Source organism: Balaenoptera ricei, chromosome 2, assembly GCF_028023285.1.
Source record: "Balaenoptera ricei isolate mBalRic1 chromosome 2, mBalRic1.hap2, whole genome shotgun sequence".
Lineage (NCBI taxonomy): Eukaryota > Metazoa > Chordata > Mammalia > Artiodactyla > Balaenopteridae > Balaenoptera > Balaenoptera ricei.
The window spans coordinates 3,418,716-3,446,155 of NC_082640.1; the positions used below are offsets into that span (position 1 = coordinate 3,418,716).

The 27,440-nt window shown below is 37.5% G+C and overlaps 1 protein-coding gene across 4 annotated transcripts in view; it reads left to right on the plus strand.

The window, feature by feature from the left end:
• The window catches only part of ZEB1 (zinc finger E-box binding homeobox 1), a 194,752-nt gene that overhangs the window by 126,481 nt on the left and 40,831 nt on the right, over positions 1-27,440 (plus strand). Inside the window, exons 3-4 of one of the 4 annotated variants that reach the window (XM_059909812.1) lie at positions 19,522-19,584; positions 26,903-27,064. In XM_059909812.1, coding sequence (XP_059765795.1) covers positions 19,522-19,584; positions 26,903-27,064 — 225 coding nt within the window. The remainder of the gene's footprint in view (positions 1-19,521; positions 19,585-26,902; positions 27,065-27,440) is intronic. The other 3 variants (XM_059909815.1, XM_059909819.1, XM_059909827.1) reach the window with 3 other exon arrangements.

A 27,440-nucleotide genomic window follows, 5' to 3' on the forward strand; every position in this document is an offset into this window, starting at 1 on the left:
GTAAATATCAATACTGTCTAATTTGTATTGTGTACAAGCTACCTCAAATTCTGTTCGACCAAATCTTATGGTAAATTTGATACTCAAGTCATAGGGTATTGAGAATTACACACTAATTCCTGCCTGAACATAACTATTTTCATTTGAGCCATTATTGTTCAACATGCATTGTTTAGAGAACATATGTTAAAGAGACACTGAAAACTACTTAAAACTCCTCTAAAGAAAAAACCCTCAATTTGAAGATACATTCCTTTCATAAATAAACTATATTTGTAAACCAACATAAAGGGCTAATTCTGGGCTTTACCTCACCCAACTAAATAAGTAAATAAATGTTTATGTGTGTCACACCATGTTCAAAACAATCTTTCCTGACCAAGTAGAACAAACCAATAAACATAAAACCGTTCTTTTGATAAACAGTTTTGACCAAAGTGAAAAATCAGTATCAGCCACTGAAAACCACAAGTGGATAATTCTGGCATTCCACCACTTAAAAATATCCTTTCCCACTGCTAGAGTTTAGAATGTCATCTGTGAAAAGGGGCACAGGAGATTTGCAACACTGCCCAGGAATGCAAGGCAACCAAGACTTGATGCGGGAATATTGGTTCAGAATCCTCAATAAATTAGTTTAACTTCATGAATATCCAGGTTAGTAACTGTTACTGGTTTATTCAGTTGGCTGCCATTAAGTGGCCCTTAATCATTCATTCAAATGAAAGTTTATGTAATGAGGCCTCAAATCCAGAGCACTTCTACCCTTGAATTGTTTTATGGCTCCTCACGATGGTCCTTGTGGCTGAATTTGAAAAATTATCTGTCAACTTGGACCTGGTTGACCAGACCAGCCTGATCCTGGTGCAGAAGCAGAACACTTGAGTCGCGGCCAGCGGAGCTCTCGCTCCCAGAGGCAGGCAGCCCCCCGGCCTGGACGGCCAGCGGAGCTCGCTCCCAGAGGCAGGCAGCCCCCCGGCCTGGCCACCGTCTCCCTCCGGAGGCCCAGCTCCACTGCTGGTCTGTGCATCCTGTTAATAAACTGCTACCCAGTGGGACACAACAAACAACAGAAACAAGGAAGGAAAGCTACAGGAGCCACAGCGTCTATGCCAATTAGTTACTTTAAAGACTTTTAAGAAAAAGGGGAGACAGTAAAGAAGAAAGCAGTCAGTGACATTTAGCTGTGCCAGAGACCAGCACATGAAACTGATACACAGCTGCAGCAGAGTGCAAATCTGGGGTCTAAATATATTGGAAAATATTATATGCTATCCAGATGTTAATTATGCAGTAAGCGCCTTTAAAAATCTATTCGTATCTGGGAGTGAAATCTCAAGTTAGGATCAAGTTCTTAGATTATAGAGAAGACGCAATAGTTTCATCGTAGATAATAGGTTAACTAGGACATGTTCACTTCTAAAAATGAAATTTCTAGATTCTTTAAGCCCTGTTGTTTTAAAATACTATAAACGACATTTTTTTGTAGGGAAGATAATGTAACTTGGCAGGGTTCCAACATGTCCTACTTATCTGACAAGAGTTTCTTGTGGTTCAGCCAAAAATTCTCATGCTTGTGTCAGTTAAACGTTCTTAAATATATACACTCTTAACTTTTGAGACACCTGTTTTATAGGCCCCTCATTTTTTTAGCTTTTAAAAAGTATATGAAACTAATCCAATAGTATAATAGATTGGCTATTTCTTAATGCTTTAAAATTGCTGAGTTTAAAAAGTGATCCCAAGTAATAGTGACTTAACCTTTTTTCTACTTGAAGTTTTTTAAACTCTGTAGAAATGTACGTGTTTACAAAAATGCCAAGTCAATGAAAACTTCTCTAAAATAAAAACATCTAAAATTCTGATCTTATAGTCCATAGCAATAAGGCTTTCTTGAATACAAGTTATAATAAAATAGTATAAGTAATCTATGCAAACAGTGCATCAATCACTATATAACTCATTATCGAGCCAAATTATCCTCATGTCTCAAGATTCAGCCTGACCTACTCTTTGGAAACTTTTCAACCAAGGACGGTGTGTGATGTGGAAAAAGCTCACCACGCGGCTTCTTGTCTTCACCGTACTGCTGTGCCTCTTGAGCGCCTCTTTTGCGTCTGTAAAATGAAAAGACTGGGCCAGATGACCACAGAGGTATTTTTTAGCTCTACTTATAAGGGGATCCAACTCCATTTGTGCTAATATGCAACAGTAATATTTAAGTGCCTCTAAATACCTAAGTGTTAAGAGACAGCCCTGGTGGAGGAGCCTGGGCTGTGCCCGCAGTGTGAGCCTCAGCCGTGCCCTCTGCCCTCCTGCAAATCCCAGCCAAACAAACGAGCTGCCGGGAGAGCAGTGTGTGCAGCTCCTTCGTCATCAGCTCTACTGCGCGTGTTCCAAGTACTGCTTTCCAAGTTACTTAGGTTCTTTCTTGTCTTCCCCACCCCCTTCAGTGTGTGATGTAATTCATTTATAATACAGCTAGGTTCCTTAGTTGATGTTTGTATTTCATTTTTTATTCTGTCTGCTGAGTGATTTATTTTGTGGGGGGGAACAGGGACATTGTCATGGCTGTAAAGGTGTACTGTGCAGAAAGATACACTCAGACAAGTGTCACACTGCCCCCCAGTCCCTGTTTTCCCTCTAGTTAATAAAAATGCTACTCACAGAGGTATGCATGATTTTGAAACTATTTTATGTGTAAAGTGTACACTGGAATTGCACAAATAAGTTTGTTGAGGATAATGAGACCCAGATTTCTCGCTGTCAGAAAGAAGTTACAAACAACGGGAAGAAAGGAGGCTAGAATAAACCCTGTGGTGTCCGATTGGAATCAGAGGTATCAGAGTGAACTCATGGTTCTTATGTCTATAAAGATAAATACAGAATTACACATGGGTATATGCAGGTGTTAGGGTACACATGTGTATCTGCCAGCTCTGTCTGCTGAGAAGGCCTGGAAGCAATGGGAGCCAGTAGCAGTGAGTGTATCTAGCGCACAGTAGCAGTGAGTGTATCTAGCGCACAGTAGCAGTGAGTGTATCTAGCGCACAGTAGCAGTGAGTGTATCTAGCGCACAGTAGCAGTGAGTGTATCTAGCGCACAGTAGCAGTGAGTGTATCTAGTGCACAGGTCTGGGGTTCACATGCCATCTCCTGTAGAGTGACTGCAGCAAGGCGCCTTGCATAGATGACTGATTCTAGAACTGAGGGGGGGTATATGAGATAAGCCTGGAACATAAGAAAGTGCTAAAAAATTTATGAAGGCATATGAAAGGACACAAGAGCTAACTTGAAGGAGCTCCCCATGGCCAAATCTGGAACAGTTTTGGCAGCAAAATAATGATGACAGTATTGGATTTCAATCTATAAAATAAAATATCCATTCATCCATATTGATATACTTAATACAAATGGGGGAGAAGGGAAAGCTCCTCCTTATAGTGTAATTCCAGTTGTAAATTAAGAAGTAATTAGGGGAATGGAAAATCGCCGTTTGGCAAACACCTTGGTAATAATTGTTGCAGGCAAGAACCATCAATGGATGCTGAAATTAGTGGGTGCAAGTAAAATGAGAAAAAAGTGTATTTGCATAATCGCAAAGTATTTCCCCACCAGACAATTATAAAGAAAGGCATAATTACTAGTATAAAGAAACCTGACAGCATCTTAACCAGGCGATCAAGGTTAATGTCACCAGTAGTAGGACACGCTGACACCACACACCACTGGTGAGAGGCACTAACAAAGGCACATCGCTTCAGAGACAGTTTTGCTCAAAATGTATTTCCTCAATCCAATCATTAGAAAACGTCAGAGAAATCAAATTGAGGGCATCTTACAAAATAAGTGACCAGTACTCTTCAAAATTGTCAGTGTCAGGGTCATAAAAAACAAAGACTTGTCGGAGACTGAATGGATTGTCAAATTTTGGAGGAGATGAGGAGACATTACAACTGAATGCACTGTGGGATCCAGAACTGATTTCTGAACCAGAAAAGAAAAGGACGTTAGGGGGAGACTGGCAAAAGTCAAATAAGATCTGTACGTGAGTTAATAGTATGGCATTAATGTTATTATAATGGTTCTCGTGATAGTATGGTGATTATGTAAGAAGCTGGTTGAAAGGTATACAGGAACTCAGTGCTATATTTCTTTTCTATAAGCCTAAAATTATTTTAAATCAAAAAGATTTTTTTAATCCTGGTCAAAATGAAGCAAAACCCCCTTTTCTTTGAGTTTTATTAGTATATCTGAAAAAAAAGTTGGAGTTTTCAAAAAGATTTTTCTTAATAAACAATAATAGAACAAAAGGAGGAACACTGAAACATAGTAATAATTCAGCTTACAGAGTGCATATGCTGTCGAATCTCTGGCCAGATCTCTGGCCTTCATCCCTGCCTTAGCCTGTCTGGTAGAATGTCTGATGTCCCCTCCCTGAAGGCCTCGGGCACGGCCTTCACCGTCCTCCCGGTCTGCTCCAAGTTGCCGGCAGCCTTATCCCAGAGCTGGTCTCCATACCTGGAACTTTGGGGGCAAGGATGAGTCAGGCTCATTCTACCTTTCATTTGGGCTTTTGTATTCGGGTCTAGTTTGGGTTTTGAGAGATATGCCTCTTTTCTGAAAAACACTGGAGGGCTGGGAAGGCTGGCACAATAATGAACATTCAGCTGTAAAGCCAACTTTCACACGTCAGCACAGAGAAGTAACACCGAGTGGATGCCCCTGTACAGGCCTGCTGCTGACTGCTTTCCCAAACGTCATTTTCGTTAATTTTTATAACAACTCTGTGAGATAGGGTATTAGCTCCATTTTACAAGTAAGGAAACTGAGCCTCAGAAAGGTAAGGTATCTTGTTAAGATGACACATTAAATATGGAAAGCCAAGATTTAAATCCAAATCTGTTTGACTGAAAAGTACGCTATTTTCTTTTCCTTATAGACAAACAGAAAATATATATATATACATTGAATATAACATCATTACGTGACATACATGTATAGAGGAACAGGATGTAATTTCATCATAGGATACATCCATAGAGATCTCTTCTGTGGTGCTTCTGTCAGCACTGAACTCTTCTCTGTTTCATGCTCCCCTTTCTAATTGACTTAATGACCTCCAAATCTTAATTTTATTTTAAATTTCTATCTTTATGTTTTATGTTTCCTTCATATATCTGTTTGTATTTCATTTTTATATTTTAAATGTAAAAGCCTTCATTCCCTTCTTCTCGTAGGCAAGTTACATTGAGTTGGCCAGAACGTTCGGTTTTTTCCATAAGATGGCTCTAGTAGTGCATAGTTGTCTTTAACTTCATTCGAAACAATTTTGTTAGATTGTATTGTGACAGCTGTCATATCAGCGTGCATTTTAAAAAAAGAAATTATCAAAATTCGTGAATTTTTGTGTAGCCATTTTAATATTGAAGATGGAAGAAAAACAACATTTTCTGCGGATTATGCTTTATTATATGCAACTGAAATGCAAAAAAAGATTTGTACAGTATATGGAGAAGGTGCTGTGACTGATTGAACATGTCAGAAGTGGTTTGCAAAGTTTCGTGCTGGAGATTTCTCGCTGGACGGTGCTCCAGGGTAGACCAGTTGAAGTTGATAGCGATCAAATGGAAACAATAATTGAGAACGGTCAACGTTATACCACGCGGGAGATAGCCGACATACTCAAAATATCCAAATCAAGCGTTGAAAATCATTTGCACCAGCTTGGTTATGTGAACTGCTCTGATGTTTGGATTCCACGTAAGTTAAGCGAAAAAAAACCTTCTTGACCGTATTTCCGCATGTGATTCTCTACTGAAACATGATGAAAACGTTACGTTTTTAAAACAAATTGTGACGGGCAATGGAAAGTGGAAACTGTACAGCAGTGTGGAACGGAAGAGATCGTGGGGCAAGCGAAATGAACCACCACCAACCACACCAAAGGCCGGTCTTCATCCAAAGAAGGTGATGTTGTGTGTATGGTGGGATTGGAAGGGAGTCCTCTATTTTGAGCTCCTTCCAGAAAACCAAATGATTAATTCCAACAAGTACTGCTCCCGATTAGACCAACTGAAAGCAGCACTCAACAAAAAGCGTCCAGAATTAGTCAACAGAAAACGCACAGTCTTCCATGAGGATAACGCAAGACTGCATGTTTCTTTGATGACCAGGCAAAAACTGTTACAGCTTGGCTGGGAAGTTCTGATTCATCCACCAGATTCACCAGACATTGCACCTTCGGATTTCCATTTATTTCGGTTTTCACAAAATTCTCTTAATGGAAAAAATTTCAATTCCCTGGAAGACCGTAAAAGGCACCTGGAACAGTTCTTTGCTCAAGAGAAAGTTTTGGGAAGATGGAATTATGAAGTTGCCTGAAAAATGGCAGAAGGTAGTGGAACAAAAAGGTGAATATGTTGTTCAACAAAGTTCTTGGTGAAAATGAAAAATGTGTCTTTTATTTTTACTTAAAATCTGAAGGAACCTTTTGGCCCACCCAGTATATCCCTCTAGACTATAAACATTCCCATGGCCTCCAGCAAGGCCAGGACCTAGTAATTCCTAGATGATTCTTGGTTTTCAGACCTATGGTATCTGATATTGAACCCTACATCACAGTCTTCTTCTTGGCTAGCCAGCAAATAGCTGTTATCCTCTTTCTTCTCCTTGCTCTAAGACTATTTAACCACTTGATTGGTTTTCTGTTGCTGCCATAACAAATTACCAGAACAGTCAGTGGCTTAAACAACACAAATGTATGGTTTTACAGCGCTGTTGGTCATAGCCCATGACAGATCACACTGGGCTAAAACCTGAGTGTTGACAGAGCTGCATATTTTTCTGTAGATCCTAGGAGAGGATCAGTTTCCTCACTCATTTGGAGATTGGCGGAATCAGTTCCTTTTGGTTGTAGGACCACGGACCCCACAGGACAGTTCCATCAGCAAAGAACTCCTCACTGTACCCTTTTTTAGTCACACCTTCCTCCTGCTGCAAACCCTGGCAGCCACGGCCTCTTCTCTGTCACTGTGGTTTTGGTTTTTTTGAGAAGGTCATATAGATGAAATCACAGCATAAAACATTTAGTGTCTGGCTTCCTTCATGCCGCATGCCTTTGAGATTCATTCATCTTGTTGCGAGTACGAATACTGTACTCGTCGTTGATGAGTTGTATTCCATCATATGGATGCACCACAGTTTATCCAGTCACCCATTGAAGGACATTTGGCCGTTCCCGTTTGTGAGGATTATTAATAAAGCTGCTGTAAACATTAGTGTATATGTAGGGTTTTGTGAAAAGTTTTCATTTCTCTAAGGCTAACTTGTAGCGGTATTGTTGAATAAAATGTTAAGTGTATGTTTAATGTTTTAAGAAAATGTCTAATTGTTTTCCAGAGTGGCTGTACCATCCCACCAGTGGTGCAGAAAGATCTAGTTTCTCCACATCCTCACCACTGTTTGATTTTATCAGTTATTTTTTACTTCAGCCATTGTAATAAGTGTGTTTTTATAATGTGTCGTTCTCCTGTGCATTCCCCTAATGGCTAGGAAAGTTGAACATCTTTTCATGTGTTTGTTTGCCATCTGGATATCCCCTTCAGCAAAGTGTCTGTTCATGTCTTTTGTGCATTTATATAAACAGGGTTTTAGTTTAAGTTTTTTTTTTTTTTTTTTTTTTTTTTTTTTTTTTTTTTAAAGTTTCATTTTATTTTATTTATTTTATTTATGGCTGTGTTGGGTCTTCGTTTCTGTGCGAGGGCTTTCTCCAGTTGCGGCGAGCGGGGGCCACTCTTCATCGCGGTGCGCGGGCCTCTCACTATCGCGGCCTCTCTTGTTGCGGAGCACAGGCTCCAGACGCGCAGGCTCAGTAATTGTGGCTCATGGGCTTAGTTGCTCCGCGGCATGTGGGATCTTCCCAGACCAGGGCTCGAACCCGTGTCCCCTGCATTGGCAGGCGGATTCTCAACCACTGTGCCACCGGGGAAGCCCCTAGTTTAAGTTTTGAGTGTTCCTTTTAGTTGTAGTAAATATTTTCTCCCAGCCTGTAGCTTTTCATTCTCTTATCCTAGCCTTTCACAGAGCAAAAGTTTTAGATTTATTGAGGTCCTTTCTAACAATTTTTCCTTTTATGGATCATGTTTTGGTGTCATGTCCAAGAACTCTTTGCTTACCCCAAGATTATTGGAATTTTCTCCTTTGTGTCCTTCACTTTTTTATCAGATCTATGATCCATTTTCAGTTAATTTTTTATAAGATACAAGGTTGAGGTGTGAGGTTCATTTTTTTGGGTATGGATGTCCATTTGTTCTGATATTGTTTGTTGAAAAGACTGTCCTTTCTCTGTTGAATTGCATTTGCACTTGTGTCAAAACTTACTGTCCATATTGTGAGGATCTGTTTCTGGACTCTGTGCTGATGGTCTGTGGGTCTATCCCTTTGCCAGTACCACATCATGTGATTACTATGACTTTATCCTTAAAGTCTTAAAATTAGGCAATGACATTCCTCCACCTTTAATTTTCTTTTTAAAAATTGTTTTGACTATTATAGTTTCTTTGCCTTTCCATGTGAATTTTAGCATAATCTTATATATATAAAAAAATCCTGCTGGTATTTTTATTTAAATTGTGTTAAATCTATAGATCAATTTTGAGAGAACTGACATCTTTATTATGTTGAGGAGTCCCTATCTTTATTTTTTCCAGCTTTATTGAGATATATTTGCTAGGTAACATTGTTTAAGATATACAGTATGACTTGATATATGTTTTTATTATGAAATGATTGCCATAATAAGGTTAGTTAACACATTCCTTACCTCACATAGTTACCGCTGTGTGTATGGCGGGAACATTTAAGATCTATTCTCTTATTAGAGAGAATACTTTCGAACTGTAATACAGTATTGTTAACTACATTCATCATTGCCATTCATTAGGTTCCCAGAACTTACTCATAACTGGGAGTTTGTACCCTTTGACCACCATCTGCCATTTTCCCCAGCCCCGGGCAGCTGCCAATCTGCATTCTGTTTCTATGAGTTATGTTTTTAAGATTCTGCCTGTAAGTGAGATCATGCAGTATTTGTCTTTCTTTGACTTACTTCACTCAGCATAATGCCCTCAAGTTTCATCCATGTTGCTGCATAGGGCAGGATTTGCTTCTTTTTTGCTGCTGAATAATATTTCATTGTGTGTGTGTATTTTCTTTATTCATCTGTTGATGTACACTTTGTTTGCATGTCTTGGCTATTGTAAATAATGCTTCAGTGAACATGGGAGTACAGATATTTCTTGAGACAGTAATTTCTTTTCCTTCAGATATATACCTAGAAGTAAGATTCCTGGATCATGTGGTAGTTCTATTTTTAATTTTCTTGAGGAACCTCCATACTGTTTTTCATAGTGGCTGCACCAGTTTACATTCCCAACAGTACACAAGGGTTCCCTTTTCTCCACACCCTCTCCAGCATTTATTATTTGTAGACTTTCGAATGATGGCCATTCTGACCCGTGTGAGGTGGTACCTCATTGTAGTTTTGATTTGCATTTCCCCGATGGTAAGTGATACTGAACACCTTTTCATGTACCTCTTGGCCATCTGTAGATCTGCTTTGAAAAAAATTTCTATTCAGGTCCTTTGCCCATTTTTAAATCATTATTTGTTTTTTTACTGTCAAGTGGTATAAGTTCCTTGTGTATTTTGAATATTAGCCCCTTTTCAGATGTACGGTTTGCAGATATTTTCTCCCACCCCATAGGTTGCCTTTTCACTTTGTTGATCATTTCTTTTGCTACGCAGAAGCTTTTTTAGTTTGATGTATTTCTTCCTACTTGTTTATTTTTTATTTTGTTGCTTGTGCTTTGGTGTCATATCTAGAAAATCACTGCCAAGACCAGTGTCAAGGAGTTTCTTCCCTATGTTTTCTTCCGGGATTTTTATGGTTTCATGTCTCACATTGAAGTCTTTTTAATCCATTTCCAGTTAATTTTTGAGAATGATACAAGATAGGAGTCCAGTTTCACTTTTACATGTGACTGTCCAGTTTTCCCAACACCATTTATTGAAGAGACCATCTCTTGCCCATTGAGTATTCTTGGCTCGCTTGTCAAATATTAGTTGACCGTATACACGTGGGTTTATTTCTGGGCCTTTGATTCTTGTCTATTAGTCTGTGTTTTTAATGCCAGTACCATACTGTTTTTATTACTATAGCTTTGTAGTATAGTTTGAAATCAGGAAGTGTGATGCCTCCAGCTTTGTTCTTATTTCTCAAGATTGTTTTGGCTATTCAAGGTCTTTTGTGATTGTGTATAAATTTTAGGATTTTTTTTCTATTTCTGTAAAAAAATGCCATTGGGATTTTGATAGGGATTGCATTGAATCTACAGATAGCTCTGGGTAGTATGGACATTTTAACAATATTAATTCTTCTAGTTCATGAACAGAAGATATCTTTCCACTTATTTGTGTCTTCTTCAATTTCTTTCATCAGTGTTTTACAGTTTTTACTGTACAGATCTTTTACCTCCTTGGTTAAATTTATTCCTAAGTATTTTATTGGTTTTGACACTGTTGTAAACGAGATTGTTTTCTTTATTTCTCTTTCAGGTAGTTCACTGTTAGTATATAAAAATGCAACTGATTTTTTTGTATGTTGATTTTTTTTCTTGTCCTGCATAGGTATTGTTTGATTTCTTGCATCAGTGTTTTGTAGTTTCAAAATGCAGGTCATTAACATGTTTTGAGAGACTTAAAACCTATGTCTTTCATTTTTGAAGGGAGAAACTATTGTGAATGTTTTGTCTTAAGTTTCCATTTGTTCATTGCTGTTATATAGCAAGCAATATGATTGATTTTTGTGTGTTGCCCTTGTATCCTGCAGACTTGCTAGTTCTAGAAATTTTTTGTAGATTCCTTGAGATTTCTATGTAGACAGTCTTCTCTTCAAATTGGGACAGTTTTTCTTCCTTTCTAATCTGTATAACTTTTATTTCTTTTTGTTAAAAGATGTCAGGAGTGGTGAGAGTGGACATTTTTCTTTTCCCCAATCTTAGAGGGGGAAGTATTGATCTTTTACTTGTAAATATAATGTTAACTGTAGCTTTGTTGTAGATGCTCTTTATCAAACTGAGTAAGTTTTCATTTTTAGTTTGCTGAGAGTTTTCATCATGAATAGATGTGACATTTTTTCAAATGCTTTTTCTGCATCAGTTGATATGATCATGCAGTTTTGCTTCTTTAGCCTGTTAACACAGTAGAATGCATTACTGGACTTTCCAGTATTGAACCAGCCTTAGATTGATTCCCTGGAAAGCCCCTCTTAGTCATTGTGTTTTCATATATTGCTGAATATGACTTGGTAATTTTTTGTTGAAGATTTTTGTGCCAATGTACATGAGAGATATATAGGTGGTTTTTTTTTTAGCAATATTGTTACATGATTTTGGTATCAGGGTAATGTGGACCTCATAAAATTAGTAGGAAAGTCTTCCTTTCTCTTCTGTTTTCTTGAAAATATTATTTAAATTTAGTACAATTCATTAAATGTCTGGTAAAATTTAAAGTAAAACCATCTGGACCTAGAATTTTATATTGTTTGGGGGGAAGGTTTTAAACTCCACATTCAGTTTTTAAAACAGTTATAGGAATATTCAGGTTAACCATCTCATCTTGGATGACTTGTAGTAGTTTCTAGTTTTTGAGGAAATGGTCCATTTCAGAGTTTTCAAATTCATGTGTGTTAGAGATGTTAACCTTACAGGACTGCTTTAAGGAAAATAGCTCACAATTTACATAGCACTTACTATGTGCCTGGTACAGTACTAAGCATATACTATATTGATTTAATCTTCACAACTACCTTAAGAGGTACGGTTACTATTCTCCAAATTTATATTTTGTAAACTGATTATGTACTGCCTAACAGATTTCATAACGGACATATAAAATTTTTCATTTTAGGTGTAAGTAATTACAAACAATCTAATTTCTAGCACATTAAAAATGACATTTTTAACATCATTCTTATGTGTGAAATCCATAGCAATTTAATACCTTCATTTAATACTTTCATTCATTTTTAAAAAATATGAATAAGCTCTTCTTTAAGAGTCAGAAATGTATATCTTAATGTTTACTCCTTGGACTCATAGTGGGACCTTATAACCCTTTTAATATTTTCTGGCTCTTCAGTGATATCCCCTTTTCATTCCTGATATTAGAAATTTGTGGCTTCCCTCTTTTTTTGTCAGTCTTACTTAAGGTTTGTCAATTTTATTGATCTTTTCAAAGAACCTTTTATTGTTTTCTTCTCTGTTATTCTTTTTTGAATTTTATTGATTTCTGTTCTTAATATTTCTTCCTTTCTGTTTGCCCTGGGTTTATTTTTCTCCTCTTTTCCCATTTCTAACATGGAAGCATAGAATTTTGATTTGAGTCCTTATTTTATAACATAAGCATTTAATAATGTAAATTACCCTTTAAGCAGTGTTTTAGGTACATTCCACAAATTTTGATACATTGTTTTTCATTTTTCTATTTGACCCATGTATTCTTTAGAAGTGTGTTAATTTCCCAAGTGTTTAGAGATTTTCTCCTCTTTCTTCTACTGATATCTAGTTTATATTCATTATGGTAAGAGAACATACTTTGTATTATATATATTTTTTAATTTGTTAAGTTTTGTTGTATGATCCTGGATGTGATCTGTCTTCATGAATGTTCTGTGTGCATTTGAAAAAGATTGGGTTGAATGTTTTATAAATGTCAGTTGGATCTTGTAGTTGTTAATGTTGCCTAGTTCTTTAATATCCTTGCTGACTTTTTCTGTCTGCTGGTTCTGTCAATTAATGTGAGAGGACTATTGAAGGTCTCCAGTTATAATCATGGATTTGCCTCTGCTTTCTGTTCTCTCATTCCCCTATTTTGAAACTCTGTTGTTAGATTCATACAAATTTAAGATTGTTATGTCTTCTTGGTGAATTGACCTCTTATCATTATAATGTTTCTCTATATCTCTGGTAATTTTCTTAGCTCCAAAGCCTACTTTGATATTAAAATAATCACCCTAGCTTTCTTTTCATTAGTGTTTGTATGGTATATCTTTTTCCATCCTTTTACTTTTAACATACCTGTATCACTACATTTGAAATAACTTATTTGTAGAGAGCTATAGATGGAGCTTGCTTTTAAAAATCTATTCTGACAATCTCTGTCCCTTAATTGGCTTGCTTAGACCATTTATATTTAATGTAACTTTTGGTGTTTGGGTTTAGGTTTATAATTGTATATTATTTGTTTTCAGTTTTTTCATTCTTCTGTTTCTTCTTTGCCTGTCTTTTTTGGACCATTTGGATATGTTTTAGTATTACATTTTCACTTACTTATTTCATTTTTGACTATCTCTTTATATAGATTTTTTTAGTAGTTGCTCTATTTTTTAAAAATTTTTATTGGAGCATAGTTGCTTTACAATATTGTGTTAGTTTATGCTGTACAGCAAAGTGAATCAGCTATATGTATACGTATATCCCCTCTTTTTTTGGATTTCCTTCTCATTTAGGTCACCACAGAGCATTGAGTAGAGTTCCCTGTGCTGTACAGTAGGTTCTCATTAGTTATCTATTTTATACATAGTACCAGTAGTGTATATATGTCAATCCCAATCTCCCACTTCATCCCAAACCCCCCCCTTTCCGCCTTGGTATCCATACATTTGTTCTCTACGTCTTTGTCTCTATTTCTGCTTTGTAAATAAGACCGTCTATACCAATTTGTTCAGATTCCATATATGAGTTAATATATGATATTCGTTTTTCTCTTTCTGACTTGCTCTATAGATTTGAATGTTACATGCTTTTCACAGTCTACCTAGAATCAGTATTTTACCACTCCAAGTGAAATATAGAAACCTTGCACCCACTGGGTCCCTTTACCCTCCTTCCTTTATGTTGTAGTTGTCATATGTAGTTGTCATTTCTCATGTTCTCCTTCATTCCTGACATTTCAAGTTTCCCTCTAATATCATTTCCCCTTCTTTGTGAAGATCTCCTTCTAGCAGTTCTTCTAGATGAGGTCTCCTGTCAACGAACTCTGCTAGATTTCTTTTATCTAAGAATCTCTTTATTTTACCTCCAGTTCTGAAGTATATTTTCACTGGATATAGAATTTAGGGTTGAGACGCTTTTCTTTCTTTTAGCACTTTAAAAATGTTCCACTTCCTTATGGAATCCTTAACTTCTAATGATAAATTTGCTGTCTTTTGAATCATTCTTCCCTTTATAGTCATGTTACATTTTCTCTCTTTTCAAGATTTTTTTAAATTTTAGTTTTCAGAGTTTGACTCATGATCTGGGCCTGGATTTGGGGGGCTTTACCCTATTTGAGATTCAATTAACCTCTTGAATCTATTAATTTGTGTCTTTTGTTAAATTTGGGATTTTTTAGACATTATTTTTTCAAATATTTTTTTCTGTGTCATTCTCTTTCTGGGACTTAAGCGACATGAAAGATATTTTATTACTATCCTACACATCTCAAGACTCTTTATTTTTTAATCATTTACTCTCTGTTTTTCAGATGAGATAATTTTTTTTCATTGATCTATCATCAAGTTCACTGATATTTCTTCTTTCATCTCCATTTTGCTATTGAGCCTATCGAGTGATTTTTTTTTTTACATTTTTGTCACTGTAATTTTAGTTCTAAAGTTTCCTTTTGATTCTTTTTTATATCTTCTATTTGCTGATGAGTGTTTGCTGAGACTTTCTATCTTTCCACTCTTTTCAGGAGTGTTCACCCTTACTTCTTGGAACACCTTTACGGTAGCTGGCTTACAGTCTTTGTCCTATAATTTCAACATCTGTGTCATCTCAGTGTTGCCATTTTTGATCACCTTTTCCCACAGGCACTGCGATTTTCCTGGTTCTTTGTATGCCAGGTAATTTTGGATTGTATCCTGGACATTTTGAGTATTGTCTTATGAGACTCTTGTTGTTATTTAAATCCTGTGGAGAATTTTTGTATTTTTGGTTTAGCAGGCAATTCAGTGTATCAGGCTGTAAGTTCCAAGCAGCTTTCTGTGGGTTGTGGTCCCAACATCAGTTCAGTTTTCAAGCCTTTGCAGTGCTTTTCAGATCTGTGCCATGCAGTGGCCAGTCTGGGACATGAGTAGTGATCTTATCCCACACTTCAGTTCTCAGAGTCTGTGGTCAGATCCACATGTGAGAAGCTTGGGATGCACCCTGGAGCTCACAGACAGCTTTGTGTGGTCTCTCCCCCACGCCCCTCCCTCTCCACGGTCTCCTCAGTATTTCCAGTTCCTTGGGACTCCCCTGTTCAGTCTTCTGTCCAAAAACCTGGGACTTTGTTGCTGTACCTGATGCATACTTCCTGCAACTATGACTGCGAGAAGACGGGCTGCAAGAAGACGGGGAGGAGGAACTCAGTGGACATTTGTGCACCCTCTTCAGGCTCTGGTCCTCTGACTGGAGAAGAAGGTCCCTTTCCCTTGGAGTTTTAGGTACCCTTAGGCCCCTGCTGTCACCATGGCCTCTCCCACCACCGTGGAATGACCTGGGGGCTGGGACACAAGACAAAAGAGGGAAAAATGCATATTTCTCCCTTCTTTGAGCCCTTTCCTGCTCCCTGAGCCTAAAGTAGAGGGCTTTCTTAGCACGCTCTTCCATGCCTCAGTGTTGACGTCCAGCTTTTGGGCCTCCCTGAACCCAGGCTGGGGCGGGAGGGGTCACTTCCAGCTCAGTGGCCCAGTCTTCCTCTCCTGCCTGCCTTCCTGCTGTGGTTCACCTTCCAGAGGCTTCACACTGCCCCTGCCTGCATTCCCCCAGGTGCTTTAGCTGCATCCAGTGGGACACACAGGTGGTTTATCTCCATCTTAACCAAAGCTGACCCCAGGTATATTTTTTTTTTACCATTGTCTAAGTTAACAGGTATTCATGGAGGTTGTGAGTTATATTCACTGTGACATTGATGGGCAGTTATACCAAAAATATATTAATACATATGTAGAACCTAAAGGATATTAGAAGGGAAGATGGCACTGTCTGGAAACATTCTGAAAAAGTACATAATGAAACAAATGTTTCACCCCTAAATAAAATTTGAATACTAATACTATACTATACTATACCATACCATACCATACCATACCATACCATACCATACCATACTATACTGTATTATCGGCGTTTGCTTTTTGGATAGTATTCCTGTAATAGGAACAGTGGGGTGGGGATAGCAGAGAGCAGGGTCAGGGAAGACTTACAAAATGAGAGACATATGAACTGATCTTTAAAGAATCAGATTAGTAGAAGTTACTTAGATGAATAGGTAACAGCATTCTTGCAGAGAAAACAGCTTGAGAAGAGGCAGGTATAAATGTGCATGGCATATGTGGATGTGTGTCATCAAGGAAGAGACAAAAGCAGGAAAGGAAAATCTGATTCAGTTAGCCACTTACTGTGCCTTATTAGCCATTGCTACAAAGTGTTCCCACAGAAACATGTGAAATGGTTAGAAACACCCTGGTATGAATTTCAGAAATGCAAGGTTTAGGATTTAGAACATGTGTTAAATAATGAGTCCTGTACTTTGAACTGTTGTATCTTGCCATTGATAGTAAGCTTCTGGATTTTTAATTAAAATCAATTGCATTTGTCATTCTTATTTTTACTTGCTAGGAATTTCATCCTTTGGCAAAATGAACAAGTGCTGTCTATTTTGATCTAAATGTGTGCTATTTGCCTTTGACTTTTTTAAAACTAAGCTTTCAGTTTTGAAATAATTATAGATTCACAAATAATTCACAGTTTTAGATTTACAAATAATACAGAGAGCCTTTGTACCTTTTACCCAGTTTCCCCCAATGGTAACATCTTTTAAAACTGTAGTGCAGTATCATAACCAGGATATTAACATTGACATAGGCGAGATACAGAGCATTCCATCACCACAGGGCTCCCTACTTGCCTTCAAACAACCCACCCTCTCCTCCCCTCCGCCCCATCCTTAACCCCTGGTAAACACTAAGCTGTTCTCCATTTTTGTAACTTTGTCATTTCAATCATGTTATGTAAGTGGAATCATACAGTATGTAACCTTTTGGATTGGCTTTTTTCACTCTCCGTAATTTCTTGGAGATTCATTGAAGTTGTATGTATCAGTAGTTTGTTCCTTTTTGTTGCTGAGTAGTATTTTATGACTTATTGCAGCTATATTTTACCATTATTTAAAAAACTAAAGTCTTGTTACTCAGGAGTTTTTCCTTTATATATCTGCTTTGGAATTTAGACTAAAAGCCAAAGCCTCAGGAGCATTTTAGTTTTCCTCCTAAGTTGCATTTAGGTGGGTCAATCATAATGTGTTGACATTATTAAGTCTTACAGGAGCAAAAGTCATATATAGAAGTAGATTCAACTACTTTACCCCTCATATATTTCTTAAAACTAGAAGTAAGCTCAGAACACGTGAGGGAGAACGCTGCTTGAGAAATATTTAGAACAGCCCCTGTTCCAAGACACCCTCGTGCTGGTCCCTGGACGGAGCGGGGAGGGGCCTGCCCCAGGTAGCGGTCTGCAGCGAGAGGAGTGTGCCCACCTTACAGCCCAGCATCAGCACCGTTTCTGTTTTCATTAGTTGACATGGTTTTAGTTATTGAACCGAAATTCCAGCCCCAGTAATGAGGGAAAGAATGGATACTTCCGGGTTTCAAATTGTGGTAAGTGAGTGTGGGACCAGATTCTGACATATGCCGCATGCTCATCTAAGCAGCCTAGATTTTATTCCAGCAGAAGGAATGAAGAAGTGAATAATTTAACTGAATCGCACACAGTGTTTAAATTAGCTATAATAATAACTGTAAGTAGTAAAATTAATAAGGTCCAAAATACCATTTTAAACTTCAGTATCAGTGTTATCTTCCACCTTAGCAAGTCATAACTCTGCCTGCTTTGATTTTCATTTGAGGAGAAATAGAGAATGCACATATGCAATAATAAGTACCTGTATTACTATCATATAATTGCCCACTTGGCACACTGCTTTAGTTTAAGTAGATGCTTTGGAGGAAGAGGAAAAAAAGACATTAGAGATTTTCAGACACTTAGCAAATACTAGTGTTTATCCTACAGTATTGTTAACACTTGACCAGGGATCTTTAAATTGTCATTTTGCTGATGGCAAATACAAAATGAGAATTCTTCGGCAGAAGTTAATCTCATCATTATCCACTTTAGACAGTGTTTTTTATATGCTGATCTAAAGAGGTTTGTGCATATTTTAACTATTTTTCACATAATGATCATCTTTAAGTAGTAACATAAAAGTTAATGAGTATAGAAAATCCACTGAAAAAATCCACCCGATAATCCAAGATACTTAAGGAAATACATGCTTTAATGTGAGCACAGATTTTACTTGATTAGTGCTCTATTTCTCAATTCAATTATCAAACTTAGGGGAACTCTAAATCAAGATTTTTGACTGACATATTCAATGGGATTGATTGGAGTGCAGATAACTACACAATGTTTTAATATGACTGTAAGTCTTCTGATCATAATTATGATATATACTCTGAAAGCAGTTTTTAACTTACCTTGTGTATGTGCACAGGTTCTTAATAAACTATTTATTTAATGAATAAAATGTACCTAAGTATATAAAGCATACTTTCTGCTTGCCTAAATAATGTGCATATTTACTCTGATCTTATGAGTTCATTACAAACATATATAGGTGGCAGAGACAGATAATAGACAACTAAAATGTTTATTAGTACCACTATTATCATTTATTACTACTTATCAGTAGTTAGAATAATAAATACAGTGAAAGAAAAAGTATAGTCCATAGGTGTTTGCTCTGGGCACACTGCAGTTTGGTCCAGACTGCTTTCTGGTTGTCCAGGACTCCGTCTAGTGAGAGGAGCCAAGGTGGAGTAGAAAGTAGGTTTTAGAGCCATTCAGACCTGCATTCAAGTTCCGCTTCCCCCACCCAATAACCGTGTGTCCTTAGGCAGGTTGTTTAACCTCTTAAAGCCTCATGTTTTCGTGGGATTTTTTAATTTCTAAAAAGGTAGTTATGAAGATTAAAGGAAATGAGTTGATAAGGCATCTAGTACAGTGCCCAGTACGTAGCAATTTGTGCTTCGGGAAGGAGATGCAAAAAGGAATCCTACTGCCTGTACGTAGGGCTCCTCTCCTTAAAAAAAAAAAAGCTAAAATCCTAGTATGCTTATAATTCTAAGACATGTATGCGTTCAGAATTATATATACATCTTCACTTATTTTGCTTCACTAAAATCTCTCTCTGAGTTTTGTAAAACTATCTGCTTAATTTCTTTAAAAAGCTTTTCCTTACTAGGAGATATTACTATAATTATAAAAGGGAAAAAATCCAAATCAAATATCATCTGAAAGTTTCCTTTTCAGATATCTAGAAGTTAAAGTGTTGGTGAGAGGTGGATCTATTTTAATGCTTTGTTCTTTGATTTTAGCAGGAAAGGAAGGACAAGAAATCCTGGGGCCTGAAGCTCGGGCAGATGAAGTGGGAGGTGCAGGTAACTCTTGCCTTTTTCACGCACGCTGTCGTCCTTGAACAGGCCTTTTGTGTCACTGGTTTCTGCATCTGTGAGTCCTGGATTTAGTCTGTTTCCTACTCTTTATCTTGCCCCCTTTAAATGTTTAAGTACCTAGGCGTGTGGGACATTGTATGAAAAGTTAGCTGTTTATATTCTTTAAATACAGTGTAAGCTCACAGATTCATGTAATACAGCAGATTTCCATCCATAAGGATGACAAGTATAATCTACAGATAATCCCCAAAATAAGTATTTGAATGATAATTTAAACTTCTATCAAATTTTTTAACCATAGTTATAGAAATACAGATCTAACTATTCTGAGTTTCATTATTAGTTACCAGGATCTACATTGAATTGCCCACAAGACAAAAAGCAGAGAAAAATAAGCAGATATAATCGGTTATCTAGAAACCAGATGAGAATCATGAATATTGATGAGTGAACATGTCACAGCAAACAAGAGAATAAACATTTTTCTTGTAATTACTGTGACTGAAAAAGGCCAAAATGAAGTTGAATTATAGTAAACAAGGAAATTTGCTTCTAGGTGACTAAAAGTACATACTCCCTGAGACTTAAGGCTATTCCTCTGTAATGGATTCAAATCAGATTTAAGAAGCAAAAGAGTAAGTGCAAATCTTAAATCCAGATCTTATATATGATAAGAGTGGGCACTTATTATTGTGTCTCATAAGTCAGTCTTAGAATGTAAACTTCAAAAGTAAATTCCAAATTATTAAAACATTTCCTCAAAATTCTGTACTTAAAAGTAGCATAACTGTATTCTGTATGTACAACCATAGATTAGATATTTCTATCATATAGTTTTTTTTTTTTTTTTATCATATAGTTTTAATTAAATTTTGGTTTACTTCTTTGGTTTAACGTTTACAGTTTTTTTCTTTGCAGTACATTTTAGGAGTGTCCCACAGAGCCTTATAAATTACCTCGTGTTGTGTAAGACGGGTGTGTTTTTTAGTAATGCGTCAAAATAGATTCGCGTCTGTAATATAAGCGTCAGCCCTCCCGTCCTTGTCAGTTCTGTAAAACAAAGAGCAGGTCTTTGTACTGTTACTGAAGGTGCAGTCCAAATTAACTAAATAATACTGGAATGTGTGATAATTTACGGTGCCTGCAGCCAAAGATTTTGTATTCTGCCTTGAATATGGTTATGTTGAACTTGCATGAATAATGTATTCAGGTATGCTTGTTACCAAATATTTGTCAGGCTAACTTACACATTATATAAAATATTTAAACGAGGTATTTGTTATTAGTAAAATAGTGTTAATGAACACAAAAGAATGCTGTTTATTACTCTTTGATTTAATGTTAAAATTTGGTGACTTACATTACCAGAGTAATATAAGTTATTCTGTAAAAGATCGTTTGCCCTTTTAGGCAAAATGCCAGCAAAAAAGACATTTCCAGTTCCAAGTTTACAGTACTGTACCTCACAATTTCTCACAATTTGCTCTTCACTATGAAAATGAATGAATTCTTTCAGTTAGAAGTACTGAGTAATACATAATTTCCCTCCCCCCGCCAAAACAGTCACATGTGGAAGATACAGTCACCATGTATCAGCCAGAGCTGCCACTGAAACACAGGACCCTCTGCCATAAGACGATGAGTCCTGTGCACTATTTCCTTGGAACATGGGGAGTTAGGAGTAGACAGACATTTAGTGAAACCCCGATGAGTGCAGTTTTCAGCAAAGAAGGATGGAAATTAGACGTTTGAGACTTTTGAGCAGTTAAACTTTAAAATTATGTTTCGCCTTTGCTTTTGTTACTTCCCTGACTTCTAGGGAATAATGTGCTGACAGAGTCAACAAAAACCTGGCACAAAGGTCACCATCATTAGTTTAGAACTTTGTCAGCTTCTTTCTATAGCTGACTTCCTTCTGCAGTTCACGAAGTGAAGAGAACTGTGGTCTCAGCTTAGTATTCACGGAGTGAAAAATGCACCCCAAACATCCTTCGTTCTTCTAAGCATCCCTTCTTTGTTTATATAGCTGATACTTGTGCAGTTTTAAAATTGGAGGATAAAGGTTGGATACTTTATTCTGATGGGAGTGAAATACTGATGGCCACGTTAAAAATGTTATATAGTCTTTACACTAAACACTTGTCTCTCTGTCCTTGCTTTCTCTAATTTGCGATGATAACCCTGTAATTCTGCACTTCGTCAAATGATTATAGTCCTGTAATTCTATACTTTGACAATTAGCTCTGAGTTTTGTCACACCTGAAAGAAAACCAAATTATCATTATGTGTTTCTCTGTGTTTGCTCATCTCTTTAATGTTTAAACACATAAGTTTATCAGTCTTAGGACGAGGAATTTTGCTTTATAATTGACCTTTTCACAACATGCACTTCCCAACACTTTAAATTTTATGGGTAATACTGTGGAATGTCTGGTCTTAGCTTGAAATTGGCTTGGTAAATGCAGGTTCGTGGAAACAGTGTACTTTAGTTGGAAAGAGGCCAGAATTTGAAAGCAGACCCCCAATACTGAATCATCTGCTCCAATTTAATGTTCACCTTGCCAGGACTGCTTTGAGGAAAATAGATAACAATTACATAGTACTTACTGCGTGCCTGGTACAATACTAAGCACATACTGTAGTAATTCATTTAATTCTCACAACTACCCTAAGAGGTACTGTTATTATTCTCCAGATGTTATATTATACAAATGGATCACGTATTACTTCCCAAGTTTCTGATGGACATATAAAATTCTTCATTTTAAGTGTAAGTACAGTTGACCCTTGAACAACACGGGTTTGAACAGTGCAGGTCCACTTATACGCAGATTTTTTTCGGTTAGTAAATACGTGGTGCCGCACAGTCTGGGGATGGCTGAGTCCGAGGATGCAGAACCATGTATACAGAGGGCCGACTCCAAGTTACACGTGGACCGTGGACTGCACGGAGGGTCGGCAGCCGTAACCCGCCCCGGGTTGTTCAGGGGTCAGCTGTACTTACAGCCTAATCTCTGGCATCTTAAAAATGACATTTCTAACATCACTCTTACATTTGAAATCCATAGAAATTTAATACCATTCATTTTTAAAATATGAATAAGCCCTTCTTTAAGAGTCAGAAATGTTATAATGTTTACCCCTTGAACTCATATTTCCATTCTACATAGCCCATAGAATTTGATGCTAACATAGTGTATATTTCCTTTTCGAAGATATTTTTGATCAACTCTCATTTCTTTGCAAGAAAAACATGTATAGAAATTGAAATCTAAGTTTCTCTTAAGTTCCCAGGAACGATACAGCTCTTAAGATTAAAAAAAAAATTATGGATTGATTTATCCTATGATTATTAGCACTACATAGTTGATCACAACATACATGACAAATTGTAATAAATACGGTTGACCCTTGAACAACATGGGGACTGGGGCGCCGACCCTCTGCCCAGAGTCCACACATAACTGGGAGTTAGCGCTCCCGTGACGCAGCCCCTCCGTACACAGGACCCCTCCGTGGCCGCGGTTCCATACCCGTGGCCGCAACCGACCATGGATGGTGTAGAACTATAGTATTTACTATATTGAAAAAACCCAGTATAAGTGGACCTGTGCAGTTCAAACCTGTGTTGTTCAAGGGTCAACTACTTATTAAAGAAAAATGTTACTGGAAATGAGATTAAAGGAGCTGAAGTATTCTTCAATTAGCCCATATATCAGTAGTTTAATGTTGCTTATTCTAGAAGAAGTGTTCAGCATTAATTCTGTTTCTTTTTTTTCTTTAGCACTGAGATAACCTTATTCTCATAAAAAGGTGAAATACATTTTTGTTATAAATGATTTATTCGATTCTTTACAGACTATCTATCAATAAAAATATTTTAATGTCTTGTCAACTGACAGTTCTATTAAATGCTCCTTCAGTTTTGTTGAAAGCAAAAATGGAAAGCCACCTAGTTTGCTAAAGGATTTGTTTCCCCGTCACCAGAATCATTCACTCTCTCATTTCCTGGGACATACGCCAAAAGGCTTTACCAATACTTACTTGTCAAACAACTAATGATATCTGTTTTGGCTTTTGTTACTTTTTTCCCCTCACTTTGAGGCACCTTGTTTAATATATTCAGAAATGGTTGGAGATATTGAAATACTGCTAATTTTAGTACCTTCTGTCAGTACATTTTTTAATAAAATCCTTTTATTTTAACATGTGAATTAACTATTTTGATCCAATACCTTAGAGCTATAAACTTAGTTCATTCAATTTCTGGAAAATTTGTTCCTAATAATCTTACTAGTAAAACCAGTTATCACTGTTAGACCAATCAGCCAAATCAGACTTTCTGTCAGAAAAAAAAGGGTGTCTTCATTTTTCTAATTAAAATAAATGTGTCGATACACATTTTAAGGGATTTTATAAAATATTTTCTATGAAAATTATGTTATAAATAATGAGGAATATATAAAGTATAAATAAATACATCTTTAAATAGATTTTTCAATAATGAGATTAAGATTATTTAGATCTAATCTAATCGTTATGCTTTATAAAAATCTTGGTCTCCAAATGGGTACCTTTACAACCAGTGTATAGATAAACTTATAACTTACTGAAGATGCAGGGTTTGTGTATAAAATACAGATTACGTATATAATTCTGAAAAACATATACTATTTAAAACCCCATCATACCATCATCTAGCATATATATAGTTACTAGGCTATAGAAAATATAAACATTTTAAAAGTGGAGACTATTTAACTGAAATAAATATTTTGTAATATAATCTGATTAAAATATTTTTAAGTAACTTGTCAAATCTATATTTCTGTATAGGAAATCACATAAAATATAAAAAATCACAAAAATTCACATAAAAATTTCATTCATGAGTTTAGTTTAACTTGGAAATTTGAAGTTACATTGAAAAGACCTAATAACACAGATTTGTACTGCTTTAGTTATTCAGAAGTGCTTATTGTTCTAGCTAATGACAGATCTTAGGAAGGGTTTTCGAGAATACTCTTTGCTCTCACCAGCCTCCTGAAGAGCAGTGAATTTTTTAATAATAGGGAATGAAACAGGTGAGATCATTAAAGGAAAATTACTCTCACTCCCTCTGGATATATTATATAGGTGAGTTCAGAGCTTTGTAACTAAGGCCAAAATAATCCCCATTTCAATTGCCATACTTTACCCCTGATAGAAATCCATGTAAACAGGAAAGGCTGGACGCCTAGAGCGCTCTTATGTTGCCCTGATTGATCAACAAAGAAGATTTTCCCCAATCGGTATTTTGAATCGTTTTCCTTCGGCAACCTGGAGGTTTTTACACCCCGAGGCAACGCACTGTATTAACGTAAGGGATGGAGGGGGAGGGATCTGCCTCTTTGAAGTTAGAGCAAAGGACTGTGAAAAGCAGGGGTAGAAAGAAGAACCTTCAGGATTCTAGGAAGGACCGTGCATGGAAGCTGAGGATCTGGAAGTAGATTCCGTTTAAACCAACAGTACCGGCTTCCCTTTGAAAGAGCCTTTTCCTCCCCCCTGGATCAAGTAACCCTGGTTTGGTGACTACAGGCATCAACTAAAAACTACAGTTCTCAGTACAGTTACCATTGAACAACACAGGGCTTAGAGGCACCTGACCCTCCCCGCAGTGGAAAATCTGTATGTAATTTACAGCCAGCCCTTCCAACACGAGGTTCCTCTGTGTCCACAGTTCCACATCCACGGATTCAACCAACCACACTCATGTAGTACTATATAGTATTTACTACTGAAAAAATCCGAGTATAAGTGGACCCACACAGTTCAAACCCATGTTGTTCAGGGGTCAGCTGTGTATAGCAGATACTAAATAATGGATAGCTATTGGCTGCATTTAAGAGGAGGAAAAAATGACTAGTCGTCATGATGACTATGTCATCGGCTCTAAGTTTGTAAATAGCAGCCACCCTGAGGAATTGGGTTACTACTCCTGTGCAAGATTGCTTTGGTAACTGTCGAACAAAAGGATGGCCTTACATCACCATTTTAATTTTTTTCATTAATTTATTTAATTTATTCATTTTTGGCTGTGCTGTGTCTTCGTTGCTGCGCACGGGCTTTCTCTAGTTGAGGCGAGCGGGGGCTACTCTTTGTTGCGGTGCGCGGGCTTCTCACTGCGGTGGCTTCTCTTGTTGTGGAGCACGGGCTCTAGGTGCACGGGCTCAGTAGTTGTGGCTCGCGGGCTCAGTAGTTGTGGCTTGCGGGCTCTAGAGCGCAGGCTCCGTAGTTGTGGCGCACGGGCTTAGTTGCTCCGCGGCATGTGGGATCTTCCCGGACCAGGGCTCGAACCCGTGTCCCCTGCATTGGCAGGCGGGTTCTTAACCACTGCACCACCAGGGAAGTCCCACCATTTTAAGCACCAGTTGAGTCTGCTGCTTTATAAATTTAGAACTGAGTTCAGTCTGAAGTGTGTGAAGAGGTCAGCCGTGAGACACCCGGGGGCCACCCTGACCCAGGACAGTTAGCGGCAGCGTGGAGCAGACCCTTCTCCAGGAGGAAACGGACAGGAACCCCAGGATACCAGTCCTGCTCTGCAAACGCGGCAACGCTCTGGGCTGCCTTCTCCAAGTGAAGACGTGCTGTTATGCTCGGAACCTTCTGACTCGGGGAAAATGCCCCTCCTTCACCCCACAGTTACACATTTACTGAGGCAGAAACACAGAAAGAATAGCCCTGCCTGTATCTGAATACTAGGGTAGATAGGAAGCAATTTTATCAATTTGATACTCTTTGACTCTTATTAGAAGTCTTTCCAACTGTAGGGAACTATTAAAGCTATTTTCTGAGAAATCACATAACTGAACTGAACTTCAGAGCAGTTTGTTATTCAGAGAATGGTTCAAATTTCAAGCACAACTCCAACTAAATATGAACAGTAGGTTGCTAGGAAGGACTGAGGTTTGAGAACTACATTTTTCTCTTTTCCTGTTTTCCTTGCTTTATCATTGATTCAGAAACTAAGGATTCAGCCAACCTTCTCTGTGTCTTGTTCATCAGTAAAATGGAATAGAAGTACAACCCTAAAGCTTAAAAGGGATATTGTGACAATGTCAAGACTTTTATAACATCTTAAACTTATGAAAATGGACTTCTTAAGATTATAACAGAACTAGTAAATTTTTAATGTTCCGTAAATACTTCCTGCAAATTCAAGAACTATCATTTATTCTCTCAAGATAAACAATTTCTTATTTAGGAAAACTATATAACAACTTGGTGGTGAAATTGGTTTTTATAGAGTATGCATTTCTTTTAGTAAAAGATGATGAATGCGACTCAGATGCAGAAAATGAACAAAACCATGATCCTAACGTTGAAGAGTTCCTGCAGCAGCAAGACACTGCAGTCATCTACCCCGAGGCGCCCGAGGAGGACCAGAGGCAGGGCACGCCGGAGGCCAGCGGGCACGATGAAAACGGTAACAAGCTTCACGGCCGCTTTGTCCTCATCTCCAAAGGATTATTGCTTCCATTACTCTATGTGGGAACCCACTCTACTAGAGGGAACATTTTTGAAAACCAAAATTTATTGCAGGTGGCCGTAGAGAGGGATCTCTTTAATCAGTGGAACATTGTCCATGGTAACAGTATAGCATTGTATCAGTGGCCTCTCGTGTATAGTGTGTGATGCCACCACATGTGGAATGCGTAGGGCAGTGCCTGGACATTGATTTCCATTCACTTACATGGTAGCAAGTAGTAGAAATGGGAACTAGGATGACCCTTACTGCCCTTTGATTATTCGCCACTGTCCTGGCAAGAAAAGCATGGTGGTCTGGTTCAAAACATACTAGT